We start from the raw sequence: 17,009 nt of genomic DNA on the forward strand, positions 1-17,009 counted from the left end.
AATCTATAACCACCTATACAGAAAGGAGCGCTTATTCATAATGTTCACAAGCTAATTGCGTCAATGTTCGTATCCTTCAAGAAAAGTCCATAGTCAGTCTTTAATGAACAACCAATTTGTGTTTTAGTTCAACACTTTTCCAATGATTGCATCTAGAAATGGACAATACTGACAACGCGTTTCAACCACTTTGGACATCGTCAGGGCTCCAATTTCCATACTCTTTGAAGACTCTGTGATACCTGTTAAGGCTTTATCCATTCACCCCCTTATTGAGTGTCTATCTGAGATTCGGTGTGTTCACATCCAACGCAGCATACTGTCTGGTCAGTGCAATAATTCCCGCCGTCGCTGGGTTGAGTTGGACGTGAACACACCGGTTAGCTGGATTGTCCATTGTAATGGTTTCTAGATGCAATAATTGGAAGATTGTTGAAATAAAACACAAATTGGTAGTTCATTAAAGACTGCCTATGGACTTTTCTTGGAGGATATGAACATTGAAGCGCAATTAGCTTGTGAACATTATGAATAGTTACTCCTTTCTGTATAGGTGGTAATGTTATAGTTGTTGGTACTTGACTGGCGGCTGATTCTGCGCAGCTTGTAATAAAGAGATACAAAATGTTTTAAATTGTGAGATTTACTGACTTGAGTCAGCCATGCTATGACTCAAACCCGTGATTTGTAGTGTACACGTGCTGTTGGAGCATGTGGTCAACTGCCTGTTCTCGTATTATCTTATTGTCTTCTTTTTTTTTTTTTTGCCATGCATCCTATTTTTTTCCAAATTAATTCTTATTGCATATTTTCAGGTAAACATAGCCAGTTAATATTTCGTTTTGTTTATGCTCACTTGCTAAAATGAGTTTGTGGAAATGTAGAGAGGTCTGACTGAGGTATCCGGTAGGGTGGTGGTGGTAATCCCCCCCCCCCCATCCCCCAATTTGTTTTATAAGCTATGATAAAACTTGTGTATTTGCTTCATTTCTCCTCCTTTCACAAACCTATGATTTCACACCAACCTGTTGTGCAGGAATGCTACGCCGCTGGGAGGACAGCCAGAAGTATCTCTCTGATAACCCCCATCTTGTGTGTGAAGAGACAGCCAACTACCTGGTTATCTGGTGCATTGATCTGGAAGTGGAGGAGGTAAGGTCAGCCGAACTGGTGTGAAAAGTGTTTGTTGGGAAATGCTGGTAAACAGTCACTAGGATACTGCTGTTTTGGACTTGTTTATTTCTTAACCTCATCAAACATTGAGGTGTGGTATAAATTACTTTGACAAACCTATGTTTTGCACTTGTATATTCTGAGTAGGTAAACGTCTGCATTGTAACCGGAGGTGTATTCAGGATAGACTTTCCTGCAACACTGGCAGCCTAAAGGAAGAGCATGTTCTTCTGCCAGTAGTTTTTTTTTCTAAGGCTTGAATTTGTTTGCTTGCCTGCACCCCTTTTACAATTTTGTGCCCTCTTTGCCGTTTCTAGAAGCACGCACTAATGGAACAAGTGGCCCACCAGACCATCGTTATGCAGTTCATTCTGGAACTGGCTAAGAGCCTGAAGGTGGACCCACGGGCCTGCTTCCGTCAGTTCTTCACTAAGATAAAGGTAGGTGTCAGAAGGGGGCTTCAGCAGCTTCCTCGTCACCTTCACATTGTCATCTATTTCGTAACATTTCTGATGATATGTATGCCATGTTTCTGCATTGCTTCTGGTTCATAAATTATTTGTTTTAGATGATTGGTTTTATTTTTTAACTACCCTTGCCCTTCATTGTTTGTTTTTCACCAAGGATCTCCCACCGGTTCCTCCTTCCTTCACTCTGCCCTCCTTGGTCTGCCTTGTTCCATGCCACGAGTTGATGTTAAGAGGCACCTGGCATCCCCCTTCCTTTTCCACTTCTGGTTCTGCCTTTGCTCATCTCTCTCACCTTCTTGGTATGGCACAATTATGGCCTAATTAGCGCAGGTTACTTGATCGATAATTTGCCAACTAATTTCCCATGATAAACTTGGTTACCATTAGGAGAAAAACCAAACCAGCTATACCCCCCAGAGTGTACTCTGGTGCCGTATCTGCAGGTGAGGAATGGATGTTCATGTTAGATGCAGGGAAAAAGGGATTATTTGCACTCCCACCTAACTTGGACTTTGCAGCACTGCATTGGGGAACATGGCTGACCAGAGACAGTTGCTCCCAAAAAGTTCTAACCCAGTAAAATCCAGAAAGAACAACGTGTTAGCATTTTTTAAGCTCTTCTATTACTTAGGGAATCTAAGATTGGTGGCTCCTGAGGAGCCTAGTCCTGGACTAGTATGGATTGACTGGCACCGACAACTTGAATGACTTGTATGTGCCGGTTAGGAAATCTCTTGTGCCAGGGGTACTGAGATTTTGAACCAGTTTTTTCCCCTTTAAACTGTAAAATTCAAATTTACTGCTGAAAGGTTTACAGACTCTCCCACTTTAGTTTTTGATTTACCGCAGACAGAAATTTGCTAATGAACCCACAATGCATGCAACACGAAAGCCTGAGCTTTGATGTGAATTTTTCACAACCATGAACTTTGTACCTTTGCCACATCTCTTTTTATGCTTCTATTCATATATGGAGTTGGGGTATGCTCAATGGCGGTAGCAATATGGACTGGATCACTAATCTGAAAGATGATTTATAGCTGATTGATTACGACTGGTCTGAAGAATAGCCAGGATCCGAAAAGAGAAGTTGTGCGTGCACACCACTTGTTTTTGAAATTTTTGTAGTGGTTAAACAAACATTTAGAAGCTGCTGCTGCTGTTGGAATGCACTTAAAGATATTGTTTAACAAAAATTGTTTTTTTTCTAAGTTTGTTGAATGTTTCATTCTTGGTGCTATCTGATAAATATTTTAAATGTTAGTTTGTTTGTAAAACTTTAATTCGGTCAATTTCACCATAAAAGCATTTGAACAAAATCTAACATTTCATTTATATTAAAACAATATACAGTCATCCTGTGGCAGTGTGTATTAAATACACAATGTAATATATATTGCAATCAATCCTGAAATCACGATCTGCATTTAGTTATGTTTGCATTGCATAATTAAATTTACAATATCGAGATAAATTGCTGCTCTTTCTCTATCTCTCCGATCAACTATTCAAGCGAAATATGTGTTTGTAAAAAGTGCTTGAATCAGTGAATAAGGAGATTATTAGCATCATCACTGGTTACATTAAAGTGCTTGTGCAATATATAATAAGCTATTTACGATTCTACTTCTTAGTAGTCCTACTCTCCAAAGTAAAATAATGCTAAAATACACATTCAATTCATATAAAATCCCTTCAGTTGAAAAGGATGGTCACAGATTTAATCGCCATCTTTGGGGGACATTTTTACACCACATAGAAAATAAGAAGCCTGTCACTGAAAAAGCTACAGGGAGACTAGAATCATATTTCAGTAGCCTAAAAGCCTCTGAGCATTGCCTAGTTCCCAAATTTCTGCATATCTGGACCAGGCATCATTTTCTTGCTTTCTTACAGCCAGTGCAGAAAAAAATATGTGGTATTCAGATTCTTCTGTGACATTGCAGGCTGGACAACACAATGTTTGTAGGCCCGCCCATTTATTCATAAAAACATGCAGTGGTAATACCCTGTGCCTAGATTGCAAGTAGAGCTTCGTTGCCGCAGCCAGCTTGATGTCATTAAGTGCCGGTTCTAGTATGTATTGCTCTTTAATTTCCATGAAGGCTACAGTAAGTTTTCCTATTGAGTGGTTCCCCTGTAGTCGGGCCAGTTTATGTTCCCAGTAGCAAACTTTTAACTCTTTACTGTGGGGCATGTGATTTCTGGATTTTCCCATAGATTACCCCTTCCCATAAGCGTGACGGTGTTCCTGATATAGGTGAGCCATGGTAGTCTCCTCGCATCAGGTAAATTCATCACCCCCTTTAGTTCTTCTCTGTACTCAAATTCTGGAGTAACCCGTCTCCAGAATAAAAGTGGTCTCAGAGAAACTTCTTCCTCGATTGATCTGACCCCCAGATCTAATCGTGGCGGTATGAGTGGGGTACTACGGGGGAACCAAACCATTGTCTAACAAAGAAGTTTTCCGTTTGTGTTAGGCTATCAATGCGACCGTGGCCCTACATTTCTGCTCCATATAGAGCAGCACCTCTAGCTTGAACCTGTATATTTCTAATACTGGGCCCACTGGTTTATGGCTGGGGTTCGGAACACCTTGGACAAGCCCAATGTTTGTGCTAATTTCAGGGTGTTCTTTTATTATTCGTGCCCCCCAGTCCATTGGTTCAGTGATTGTAATGCCGAGATAATCAAAGACAGATACCCTCTCTAGGGGTCTGCCGTCTAAACATGGGTCTGGTCGGGAACTTTTGGCTGAGTTAAATACCATGAATTTTGTTTTTTGTGGTTTAATCTCAAGCCCCCATCCTTACAGACGGCATCAAATTTATTTTGGACCCTCTGTATACCCATTGAAGATTTGGATAACAAAGTATCGTCGGCAAACATCATGGCAGAGATATTGCATGCTGCCAGCTTGGGTGCATGGAAGTCCTTCTCAGTATTTAAAAAGTAAACTAACCAGTTTATTAAAAGATTAAAAAGGGTCGGGGTAAGAACAGAACCCTGGTGTACTCTTCTACCTACAGGGATGGGTGTGGTGAGTTCCCCGTGTTTGCTAAACCTTATGTTCGAGGCATGTGGGCTGCTAAATTCATATCTTAGCATTAGATCGCCGCCTAGTGTTGGGCTCGGATGATCGCACATTGTTGTCCTGGAAGAGTCTTCGAAGTATCCTGAGATAGGTGGCTCCTCCCCTGGACTACAGTGCGCATGGGCATCGGCTCCATCCCCAGATTGTTTTTTTCCGCCATTGGGTTCGGATGTGGTCTCGACGTCTTACTGTCGGAACCAAGAAAAACTAACTTTTGGCGGCCAAAAGGCCTCGATTTTCTTGCGTCGGTATTGTCTGCGCACGGTCTCGAGTCTTCCGTCTCTTGGAGCCGGAATAAGCGGAGTTTTCTTCGCTCTCGGAACTTTGAGGCCTTCTCATCGCGACACGACTGCAAAACTTTTCAGACATGGAGCGGAGCCCGTTTAAGTACTGCCCGCTCTGTGGGTCCAAGTACCCACACATCGATCTACACCCCGTGTGTAACAAATGCCTTTCGCCTGACCACGACGACGGCAAGTGCAAGTTGTGTGCACAGTTCCGCTCAAAGAAGACTCTCAAGCTTCGGCGCGCGGTGCGCATGGAAGCTAAACAAGCGGCCCCGGATCCGGAGAACATCTTCGGCGACCAGGACGAAGAGGACCAGGGTCATCATCTCCAAATCTCCCCACCCGAGACGGAGGTCGAGGCGGATCCGGGAGACGACGACGGAGTCGCGGGTCAAGGCCTTGAATACGTCGACGAGGTAGGAGACGACGATGAGATTTATGGGGCCGCGGCAGACAGCTCGGGGGACGAGCTCTGCCCCGAAGGTTACGAGGATACCGACCGAGACACGGGATCGCCTGTCGGCCTTACCCAAGACCCGTTGCCGCAAGCCACAGCCCCGCCTTCGGGCCCGGCCACGGACTTACTTGCTGAGCAGACTGTTTCGAAACCGAAACCATCGGGATCGACAACGCCTAAAATGGCCGACCCGAAAACGAAACCGAAACTTAAGGACTCGAGTGTCCCTAAGATGGCTGCCGTGCCGGTGAAAACGACGGTGCCCGCTACCCCATCGACTCCGTCGACCTCCGGTCCGCAGAAGTCGAAGAAGTCTGTCGATTCCGATGCTGCAAAATCGAAACCGACGCCAGAGGAGGGGTCCTCCAAGAAAGATGGTCGGCACGGGTCAGCGGCTACGACGCCGTCCAAGCCCGCCAAAGTCTGCTCCAAGGAGGCTACGCAGGCACACGGAAAGAAGTCTGCGCCCCGAACACAGGAATCGGAGGCGGTAAAGACAGGATCCGCGCCCAAAGCGCACAAGGCCCACAAGGACGTCGGATCCGAGGGAAAGATCAGACCATCCTCGTCAGCGCCGAAACAAACTGTGAGTGAGGCGTCCCCCATAGCCGACTCACTGCAAAGAATCAGGGAGAAGGCCTTTGCCCCGTCGGCTCCGATACCATCGCCGCAGCCGCAAAAGGACACTCCAGCGAAGCCATCAGGGAAACTTCTCTTTATTTTGCCGCCGAAGGAGGCGCCGAAAGCATTTTCAACCAAATCGGCACCGAAACAGGTGATTTCTTCACCGACTGGCCCGCTTCCACGTCGGGTACTCGAATCCGAGGACGATTCAGAGCATTTCATCGACGCTGACACAGGCAAACTGACCCTCTATAAGAGGAAAATCACTTCGGAGCCAGTGGACTCCTATGTCATCCCACTAAAGAAGAAGAGGGTGCCCCTTGACGCCTCAGGCCTCACGGAACCAATCCAGCCTCCTCCGAGACGGAGCCCTACTCCCTCCCCAGAACACTCTGCGGGTGAGGGGTATGATGAGGACGAGCAGTACAATTTCCCAATCAATGAACCTGATGCACAACCGGATTCATATGATGACACTGGTGACCAGAACACCCAAGGTGCGGGGCAGGACCCGCAGCTTTTTAATGCACGGGCATCCCCGACTGAGGATTCAGCAGGTTTTCATGCACTACTCGAAAGGGCGGCAGCCAATCATGATGTGGACATGCATGCCGACCCGGTTGAGGAAGACTTCCTTTTCGACACTTTTTCAGTCTCTGAAAGGACAGTAAAGACACTGCCTATGCTTAAAGGAGTCCTCAAGCATGCTGGGGACATATTTAAGGAGCCTACAAGAGCGAGAGTGGTCAACCCTCGCATTGAAAAAAAGTACAGACCTGCACCTGCAGACCCCGCATACATTCGGGGACAATTGCCACTGGACTCTCTTGTGGTCGCCAATGCCAGGAAACGTGCCAACTCCCAGACAACGGGTGAAGCTCCTCCCCCGGATAAGGAGTCCAAAGTGCTAGAGGCAGGGGGCAAAAGAGTAGCTGCACAGGCATCAAACTTTTGGCGCATCGCCAATACACAGGCACTCTTGGCGCGTTACGATAGGGCGCACTACGACACCCTAGAACAGATTGTACAACACCTGCCTCCACAGTTCCAAGAGGGCACCAAACTGCTTATTGAGGAAGGAAAGCTAATCTCAAACGCAGCCATCAAGTGTGCACTTGACGCTGCGGACACAGCTGCTAGAGCTATCAACACTAGCGTTATGCTGAGACGACAAGCGTGGCTCCGCATCTCAGGGTTTAAACCGGATATTCAGACAACAATTCTTAATCAGCCAGTCAATCCTGATAGTCTGTTTGGTCCAGATGTTGACACCACCCTAGAGAAAATAAAGAAAGACACGGAAACTGCTAAGTCTATGGGGGCCCTACAGTCACAACAGTTTCGTGGCAGCAATTTTCGTCGCTCAGGTGCACGTGGAGTCACCAGAGGACAAATGGGTCAACAATCCCAGTTCTCAAAAGGTGGGGCACAATCCTCGTTCACAAAACAGAACAAGGGAGGTTACAGAAATAACAGCAACAGAGGTCGCGGCAGAGGAAACAACAGCTCCCGCTCCTCTACTCCAAGCAAACAGTGACTCTCTGTCACTGCCCCCCGACCACCTAACACCTGTCGGGGGGAGACTGCAGCAGTTCCTGCCCGTCTGGAGAAACATCACCACAGACAGGTGGGTGCGACAACTAGTCCAGTATGGTTATTGCCTAGAGTTGAAGTCCACTCCACCCAACATCCCGCCAAGGCAAAGGCCTATGTCCGCAGAGCACTTGCTCTTATTGCAGCAGGAAGTAGTGGTGATGCTGCAAAAGGGAGCAATCGAGCTCGTGCCGGTGGGAGAGGAAGGCATGGGGGTATATTCCCTGTACTTCCTTATTCCAAAGAAGGACGGATCTCTCAGACCCATTCTAGATCTACGTCCCCTCAACCTGTACATACTATCAGAACATTTCCACATGCTTACACTGCAACAGATTCTTCCCTTGCTAAACCAGGGAGACTTCTTAGCAACCTTAGATCTCAAGGATGCTTATTTCCACATTCCACTACACCCGTCACACAGGAAATACCTCAGGTTCACTATTCAAGGCAGGCACTACCAGTTCAAGGTCCTACCCTTCGGAGTCACAACAGCCCCGAGGGTGTTCACCAAGTGTCTGGCGACAGTAGCGGCGCACCTCAGGAGGCAGAACATCCATGTCTACCCCTACCTAGACGACTGGCTCGTGCAAGCCAAGTCAGAGCAACAGTGCGCCGCAGACATGTCGACTACAATTCACCTTCTTCACGATCTGGGTTTCTCCCTGAACTACCCAAAATCGCATCTTCAGCCGGCGCATGTCCGGCAGTTCCTAGGTGCGACGATCAACACCCTGACGGCCATGGCTCAGCCAAACCAAGTCAGGATAGACAGCATGCAGGCTCTGATCCAAAGGTTCAGGCCACAACACTCGCTTCCAGCGAGAGTGTTCATGCAGTTGATAGGCATGATGGCCTCCTGCATCTTCATAGTCCCTCACGCACGGCTACATATGCGCCCGCTCCAGGAGTGCTTAGCGAATCAGTGGACACAGGCTCGTGGGCAATTGACAGACCTAGTGTTGGTTACCAGTCGGGCATACGACTCTCTGCATTGGTGGACTCCACACAACCTTTGCAAGGGCCGACTGTTCCAAGAGCCTGTGCCGCAGATTGTCCTGACAACGGACGCATCTCTCCAGGGATGGGGAGCTCATGTGCTTACTTACACAGTGCAGGGACTATGGACGACGCAGCAACAGAAGATGCACATCAACTATCTGGAACTGATGGCAATCTTCATGGCGCTCAAGTCCTTCATTGTACATCTGTGCAACAAAGTCGTGCTAGTCCGGACGGACAACATGACCGCGATGTACTACATTCAAAAGCAGGGAGGCACCCACTCGCCACAGCTGTCTCATCTGGCTCAGAGCATGTGGAAGTGGGCCATTCAGAGGAACATTTTCCTCATGGCAGAACACCTCCCAGGAAAGGACAATCAGATGGCGGATCTGCTCAGCAGGTACAGCCATCAAATGCACGAGTGGGAGTTACACCCATCTGTCCTCCACCCGTACTTCCGGCAGTGGGGTCATCCGGAGATAGACCTGTTTGCCACAAAAGAGAACGCAAAATGCCAACACTTTGCCGCCAGGTTCCCTCACCCACAGTCGCAGGGGAATGAGATATGGATGAACTGGTCAGGCAAATTTGCGTACGCTTTTCCGCCAGCCCCTCTAATACCGCTGGTCGCAAGAAAGCTAAGGCAGCACGAGATGACTCTCATCCTAGTTGCTCCAACGTGGGCGCGCCAGGCTTGGTACACCACGTTCCTCGAACTCTCAGTGGTGCCGCATCAAAGACTGCGCCTCACGCCCAGTCCTATGACGCAGAACCATGGAGAAATTCAGCATCCAGATCCGCAACAGCTCAACCTGGCGATCTGGCTCCTGAAGTCCTAGAGTTTGGATACCTTAACCTACCTCCGGAGTGCATGAACATCATCAAGGAGGCGAGGAAACCAACTACTAGAGCATGCTATGCTGCAAAGTGGAAGCGTTTTGTCATTTACTGTACAGCCAATGACATCAACCCGCTAGATGCATCTATCCCCAACATCATCTGCTATCTGTTGCATCTTTACAAGTGCAATCTAGCGTACACTTCCATTCGGATACATCTATCCGCCATAGCGGCTTATCTCCAGAACAGGCAGCACCTCTCTGTCTTCAGAGTGCCCGCCATTAAAGCCTTCCTTGAAGGTCTGAAACGAGTCATTCCCCCAAGAACACCGCCAGCTCCGGTGTGGAACCTCAATGTCGTTCTCACCAGACTGATGGGACCACCATTTGAGCCACTGCACTCGTGTGAACTCCAGTTCCTTACGTGGAAAGTAGCTTTCCTTGTAGCTATTACGTCTCTGAGGCGTGTCAGTGAGCTGCAGGCGCTCACAATCCAAGAGCCATTCATTCAAATTCATCCAAATAGGGTAGTGCTACGCACTAACCCCAAATTCCTTCCGAAGGTGGTGTCACAGTTTCATCTAAACCAAACTATTGACTTACCAGCATTCTTTCAAAACCCGCAAACGGTGGCGGAAAGAATGCTCCATACCTTAGATGTACGGAGGGCGTTGATGTACTACATAGACAGAACACAACCCTTTAGAAAAACAAAACAACTCTTTGTTGCCTTCGCACCACAACACAAAGGCAACCCGATTTCCAAAGCAGGGATAGCCAGATGGATTGTTAAGTGCATCCAGATATGTTATCAAAAAGCCAAGCGCACTTTAACAATACCCCCCAGAGCGCACTCCACACGCAAACTGGGGGCATCCATGGCTTTCCTAGGGAACATTCCTTTAGAGGATATTTGCAGAGCAGCCACGTGGGTTACACCACATACCTTTACAAAACACTACTGTGTTGATGTGCATTCCAAGCAGCAAGCTGCTGTAGGACAGGCTGTTCTGAAGACACTTTTTCAGGTTTCTGCAGCTGGCACGGGCAACCGCCGCTGATGGAGGGACTGCTATGTATTCTATGCTAAGATATGAATTTAGCAGCCCACATGCCTCGAACTGAATATGCTACTTACCAGTATGCATCTGTTCTTGGCATGTAGGGCTGCTAACATTCATATCGCCCGCCCTCCTCCCCGGTGCCTGTCGCAGCTGCAGATATACTATTGTATTTATTCATTAGCATGGACATCCTTTACACTTTTCACTCCATCTTCTGCCACAATGGCGAAAAACAATCTGGGGATGGAGCCGATGCCCATGCGCACTGTAGTCCAGGGGAGGAGCCACCTATCTCAGGATACTTCGAAGACTCTTCCAGGACAACAATGTGCGATCATCCGAGCCCAACACTAGGCGGCGATCTAATGCTAAGATATGAATGTTAGCAGCCCTACATGCCAAGAACAGATGCATACTGGTAAGTAGCATATTCATTGCGCGTAGTTTCCTTTATGTAACCGCCTCATGATTTGACACTAATATAACGGGACCCCCATCTCCAGCAGGACTGCCCACAACTTATCTCTAGGGACCAGATCGAATGCAGATTTCAGGTCTACAAAAATTAGATAGAGGCTGCCACCCTCAATACACAGTCTTTCAGTGTAATAATTGTAGCCTGATGATCTAGTCCATTGTAGAATTTTTTTCTCGAAACCCTGCTTAGAACGGGCTAAGAACTTTATGTTCCTCCATCCAACTCTGCAGGCGGTATAGCAACAAACATTTGCAAAAGTTTTTTGACTAATGTCAATAAGGCTTCTGGGCCTATAATTTGTGGGTGACATCTGGCACATCTTTTTATAAACTGGCATTATTTCAGCCTCGGCCGAACTAGTAGAGATTGCCATGCCTTGCATGACGGCCTTATATAAAATACAAAACTATGGAGCCCAAGTAGTCTGTTTCACAGGGAACAAATCCTGGGAATCTTGTTTAACCTCGGTGCCTTACCGGGTGCGCTTTGACTTAAAGCGTCGGTTACCTCTGTGAGAGTAATTGTCGAGGTATCATCCGCCTCTCTAGGGGCGATCATTGTTACATTAGAGTGATCAGTCCGCGGGGAGTGACATGCGTTGTCCACTATATCGACCTCTGGCTTTGCCTTCGTGTAGAGGGACTCAAAATGGTCCTCCCACACATTTGACCCTAAATTTGGCTCTATTGCGGACTTTCCTTCAGAGCTACCCGTGTTTACCACATTCCAAAATGTTATGTTATGTTATGTTATGTTAAAAAGCGCTTATATAGCGCTCGGCTACTCTAAAAGAGTGTCCCGGCGCTTTCCACAATGTCTTCATGTCCCGGGTACCCAGAGAGCTTTTAAGAGTTTCCCACTTGTCACTTCCCACCTTTTGTTTGCCTCCTCAATGCAGGTTCAATAGGCCACTCTGTTAGTTTTAATCAGAGATCTATAATTAGCCTTAATGGCAAAAATCAGAGCGGTTTTAGCGTTTCGACATCTTTCATTGTACCAAGGATGGCGGGGTGTTCTTTTATTGCAAACTTTTTTGAATGGGAAGAAAAAATCAACGATACTGGCCGTTATGCTGGTGTAATTTAGGGCGACCTTCAATAAATCCATTTGGGTACTGTCAGCAGAGACAGTTTGACTGGAATCCATAAGAATCAGAATAACAGGTTGGTACATGGCACCTAATTTTTCTAGGAATTGACTTCATTCCGTCCGTCCGACTCTTCCTGCAATTGGTGAGAGTCCATCTGCCATCACCTGGTGTAGCCAAATCTTTGGTATTCCCAGGGTTTAATATAAGCAATTCAAAAACTAGGACATTATGGTCACTATCGTGACATGATCTTAAAATCTGCTACCCTGTGCCATGATGTTATGCCAACCAAGATGTAATCAATTATGGAGCCTTGGCAAATTCTATTAAAAGTATGTTTACCTGGGGTATCGGACTTAGTTCTGCCATTGCATGCCTTCAGTGAGTGTTTTAATACAAGAGAATTCATCTGAAGTACCAAAGGGGTCAAGACTCTTACTAACAAACAAGTTGTTTGTGGTACAGCACAGTGTAAATCTTCTTCACACAGGTTATCCCTATTCATGCCGTATAGGGGCTAATACTGACAATTGAAGTCCCCACTTACAATCAGCAGGTAGTTGTCAGGGATAGTGGCAAGGAATGTTGTTAGCTCATCGAGGGTCTTTGACTCTTGACTACGCTGACTCGTCTCAAGTAGACATTTAATAGAGGAACTGTAATCCTTAAAGGGAACTTGAGGAGGACACACGTCATGTGAAGATGTTTCTAACTGTATAGATGTGCAGCCCAAATGGGTCGCCACCCAGATGCAAAGCCCCCCCCTGACGGCCTCCCCTTTACCCCTGATGACGCTGCTATGCTATACTTGGCATAGCCTTGTTTGGAGATATCCCCCCCACCCTTGCCCATGTTTCTTGAAACATACAGATTTTATATTGCTCAATAAAGCTTCCCCAATCAGGATTATCCATCTTGGGGGCAAGTCCAGCTATAGATATAAGATATAACTCGCAACCTTGATAGGTCCGGCCGCCTATCTATGTCCGCAAGTTCTGAGGATGGGGGGTGCGAAATCATGCCAATGCACAAGTCTAATTTTTGGGAAATCTCGCTGTTGGAAATACGAGGTTGGCTGTTAGTAGTAATCCCTTTGGATTCAGCTTTGTTACCCCTTACTGTCCCTCTCAACCTCCCACTGATCTCGCCCTCTTCCAGTGTCAAGTGCTGGTATATAATCTCCCCTGCTTGAACAGTTTTCTCCTCTAACTATCCCAGTTGATTATGCACCTTCAGCCCATACCCCTTAAATTCAAGTCAATCCACTCCTTCAAGGACACCCAAGTCAATCCACTCCTTCAAGGACACCCAATCTATTAGTTGTGTGAATATTGAAGCGTGGTTGCCTAGACCAGCCACAGTTGCCCACAAAAAGATCTAACACAGTAAAATCCAGAAATAACAATGTGTTAGTATTTTTTGAAGGTCTTCTATTACTTAGGTTGGTGGCTTCTGAGGAGCTTAGTCCTGGACTAGTATGGTTTGACTGGCACCGACAACTTGAATGACTTGTATGTGCCTGTTAGGAAATCTCTTTTGCCAGGGGTACTGAGATTTTGAACCAGTTTTTTTTTTCTCTTTACACTTAAATATTCAGATTTACTGCTGAAAGGTTTACAGACTCTCCCACTTTAGATTCTGATTTACTGCAGACAGAAATTTGCTAATGAACCCACAATCTATGCAACACGAAAGCCTGAGCTTTGATGTCTGTTCTCCGCAACCATAAACTTTGAACTTTTGTCACATCTTTTCTTTTTATGCTTCTATTTGGATATTAAGTTGGGGAACGCTCAATGACGTTACCGATATGGACTGGATCACTAAGCTGAAAGATGATTTATAGCTGATTAATTATGACTTGTCGGATAGCCAGGATCTGAAAAGAGAAGTTGTGCGTGCACACTACTTGTTTTTTGTAGTGGTTAAATGAACATGTAGAAGCTGCTGCTGTTGTTGGAATGCACTTAAAGATTTTGTTTAACAAAAATTGTTTTTTTTCCTAAGTTTGTTGAATGTTTCTGCTATCTGATAAATATTTTAAATGCATTCCCTGCTCAAAGTAGCACTGCAGTTTTCACATTGCAAAACCTAACTTCTATTTTATTGTTACTGTAGCTTTATAGTGCCTTAAGTGATCTGTGTTCTTTAAAAAGGAGAGTTGAAGTTAAATTTTATGGATTATAGCTAGTCCACCCCTTTTTCTGTCTGGTCAGACCTGCCTAATGATGGCATTGCTGGGGGGTGGGTGAGTAAGTCCAGAATAGCCATCGAGTGGTCATGGTGCCAGGTTTCGGTGAGGAAGGCGGCGATGTCTGTAGCCTCGCTGAGGAGGGTTTCTGATATTTCTTTGTTTGAGAGACTGGGGCATTACTGGAGAGTCGGAGTGTTGGGGTGGACTACAGGCCCCAGAAGCACAGCGCAGAGAGCACCAGAGGCGCACTAGCCCCTCCCCGCCGCCTACTTAGCTCCTCGCGGCACCCGCTGCGCGGGGCGCGCACCTGGCGAAGCCCGGACAATGGGCGGGCCCATTTGAGCCCGTCCGAGACTGAGAGAGGCTGGGCCCTCTCTCTAAGACCACCAATACCAGCAGTCTTCTCGCCCCTCTAGTAAGTGGATATCTAATTACTATTTGGTTGTGCGTTGATCTTTGTTAAATTGAGTTAAGAAATGGCAACCCGCGAGGGACGAGGGAGGAAAGCACCTGGAGTCGGCTATGTCGCGGGAACTCCCGACCAGTTCATTACGAGGGCTACATCTGTGTTAGCCCACGAGATAGCTATCACGGAATGCAGACTCTCTATGGACCCTGCATTTTCTAATCGGTCATCATTGGGGGGGATAATGAATGCACGCTCACCTGAGAGAAACCCCCCGCCGCTCCCTTCTCCTGGTTCCCAGACGCAGTCTTAGTTTGCAGCAAGCTGTAACCATCGCTAACACGGATAAGGACTCTTTACACTCTGCTTCACCGCCTAGCGGTGTATTGCCACATTTATCTAAGAACATAGTCACCTGTGTCGCAGAAGTCTATAAAGAGCCCACAAAATCTAATCAACATACACAAGGGGCTATTTTAAAGCGAAAACAAGGAGGGACACAACATAAGGGAAGAACCCCAAGGTCTCCAAGCTAAGTAAACCGGGAGAGAGTCCAAAGGCAGACCCCCCAACTACTGAGGTCTCCCACCAAACATCGTTCGCAGTAAATGGAGTGAGCATGGCTGAAATTGCTATTGGACTGTCACAGATTGACGATGATTACTGGCTAAAACTAGGTGCTCTTATGACATTGTCCTTGGAGCCCCTATTAACAAGACTTTTGCTAATTGAAAATAGGCTCGAGAAATTTGAATCCTCATTAATTTCCACTGTGGGTGGTGCCAAGAATAAAATAGCGAGCCGAGGGCACGGCAATGAGTTGGTGAGTGTGGGAGGAGGGGAGCTTGCGGCATGCCCAGGTACTCATGTAACATCAATTGGGGATTCGGGAGAACGACCAAAGGATTCTGATAAGTCAAGGCCAGAAACACTAAGTGGGGGAACTGTAATGTCCGTGGAGACGCTGGGTGATAGTTGTACGTCCCACGGAGATCTACAGGGCCGATCTCAGAGAGCTGGCCCAGGTCCTAGGAGGAATACTCCTGGAAATGAGGTAAAAAATGCACACCATCATCTAGACCTCCCGCTTCCCCCGTCCTACCTCCCCCCCCCCCCACCACCCCCACCACCCCCCGAGTGTTCACCTTATGTTGCTGTTTTGACTGGTGTCCCAGAACTCCCAACACGGCAAATTGGAATCTTATGAGCAACTAAAAAATAAGACAATACATTGGTTAAACAGTAATAGACCACTCCCACGAGAGATACAGTCTAAAATGTTATTTGTGAGAAGGGTGAGTTGGGTAGGCTGTAGATTAAAAAACACATCGAGATTGTATTGTCGTTAACTTTCAAGATCCAATGGCTGTTAAGCATGTTTGTTGGGGCTCCCTGATAAACCCACGATCTTCTATACAGTCCAGGGCCCTAAGTTACTTCTATATCCTCCCAGATTTTACGCCTAATCCGGATAAATACGAGGTTTCAAAGGGTAGGATGAGCCGGCCAGCTATGATGATCGCCAGGGCAAATGGGGAGAACGGTGAGCAACGGCCAGAGGTACTACTTAACAACAGATTTAGTGTATTGGATCTGGTGGATTGACTGACACCAATTGATACCCACCAGGTCACAACTCTCGAAGAACATGTAACCGCAGAGGCAAAAAGGAGGGGGGATTCAGGCAAATGCTTAGGGTCATGTGATGGAGTGGGGTGCAATAAGGACTGTGTGTCTAGATTAGTTAAAAAAGCGGGAGAACTGGAGACTGCAATTCCCCCAAATACAAGTAATTATGGTAGTAGAAAAGCTGACCACCACCTAAGAGAATCTGTGCCGACCCCCATTGGAATTTGCAGCCTTGGGATGGCTGACAGATCGCTAAGGGAGGGAAATGCGAGGTCGAGTGCACAATTGCACATGTCTCGCCTCCAAACTAGACCAACTAGATTGGGGGGAATATATCGACTCTCACGAGATATGCTTGTTCCAGGATACTTGGGCGGTAGAGCCACAATACAGGACAGACTTCGTAGCATATTGTGAGGGTACAGTGAAAGGTCCAAAGGGTCGACCGTCAGGGGGGCTATGCATATGGGTAGCCTCCCATTTAGGATGCAGGATTAAACAAATAGACACGCACTCCCCAGACATCACATGCATCCTTTTGTCATATAAGAAGCTACCGAAACTTGCCATTATTAATATTTATTCTCGACCAATTCAGTATCGTGG

The 17,009-nt window shown here is 46.8% G+C and overlaps 1 protein-coding gene across 1 annotated transcript in view; it reads left to right on the plus strand.

Annotated features, from left to right (window-relative positions):
• Positions 1–17,009, plus strand: part of CDC37 (cell division cycle 37, HSP90 cochaperone) — a 134,470-nt gene that overhangs the window by 76,474 nt on the left and 40,987 nt on the right. The window contains exons 4-5 of the mRNA XM_078640024.1: positions 1,037–1,152; positions 1,491–1,613. Of these exons, the coding sequence (XP_078496150.1) occupies positions 1,037–1,152; positions 1,491–1,613 (239 nt within the window). The remainder of the gene's footprint in view (positions 1–1,036; positions 1,153–1,490; positions 1,614–17,009) is intronic.

Source organism: Lissotriton helveticus, chromosome 1_1 (assembly GCF_964261635.1).
Source record: "Lissotriton helveticus chromosome 1_1, aLisHel1.1, whole genome shotgun sequence".
NCBI lineage: Eukaryota > Metazoa > Chordata > Amphibia > Caudata > Salamandridae > Lissotriton > Lissotriton helveticus.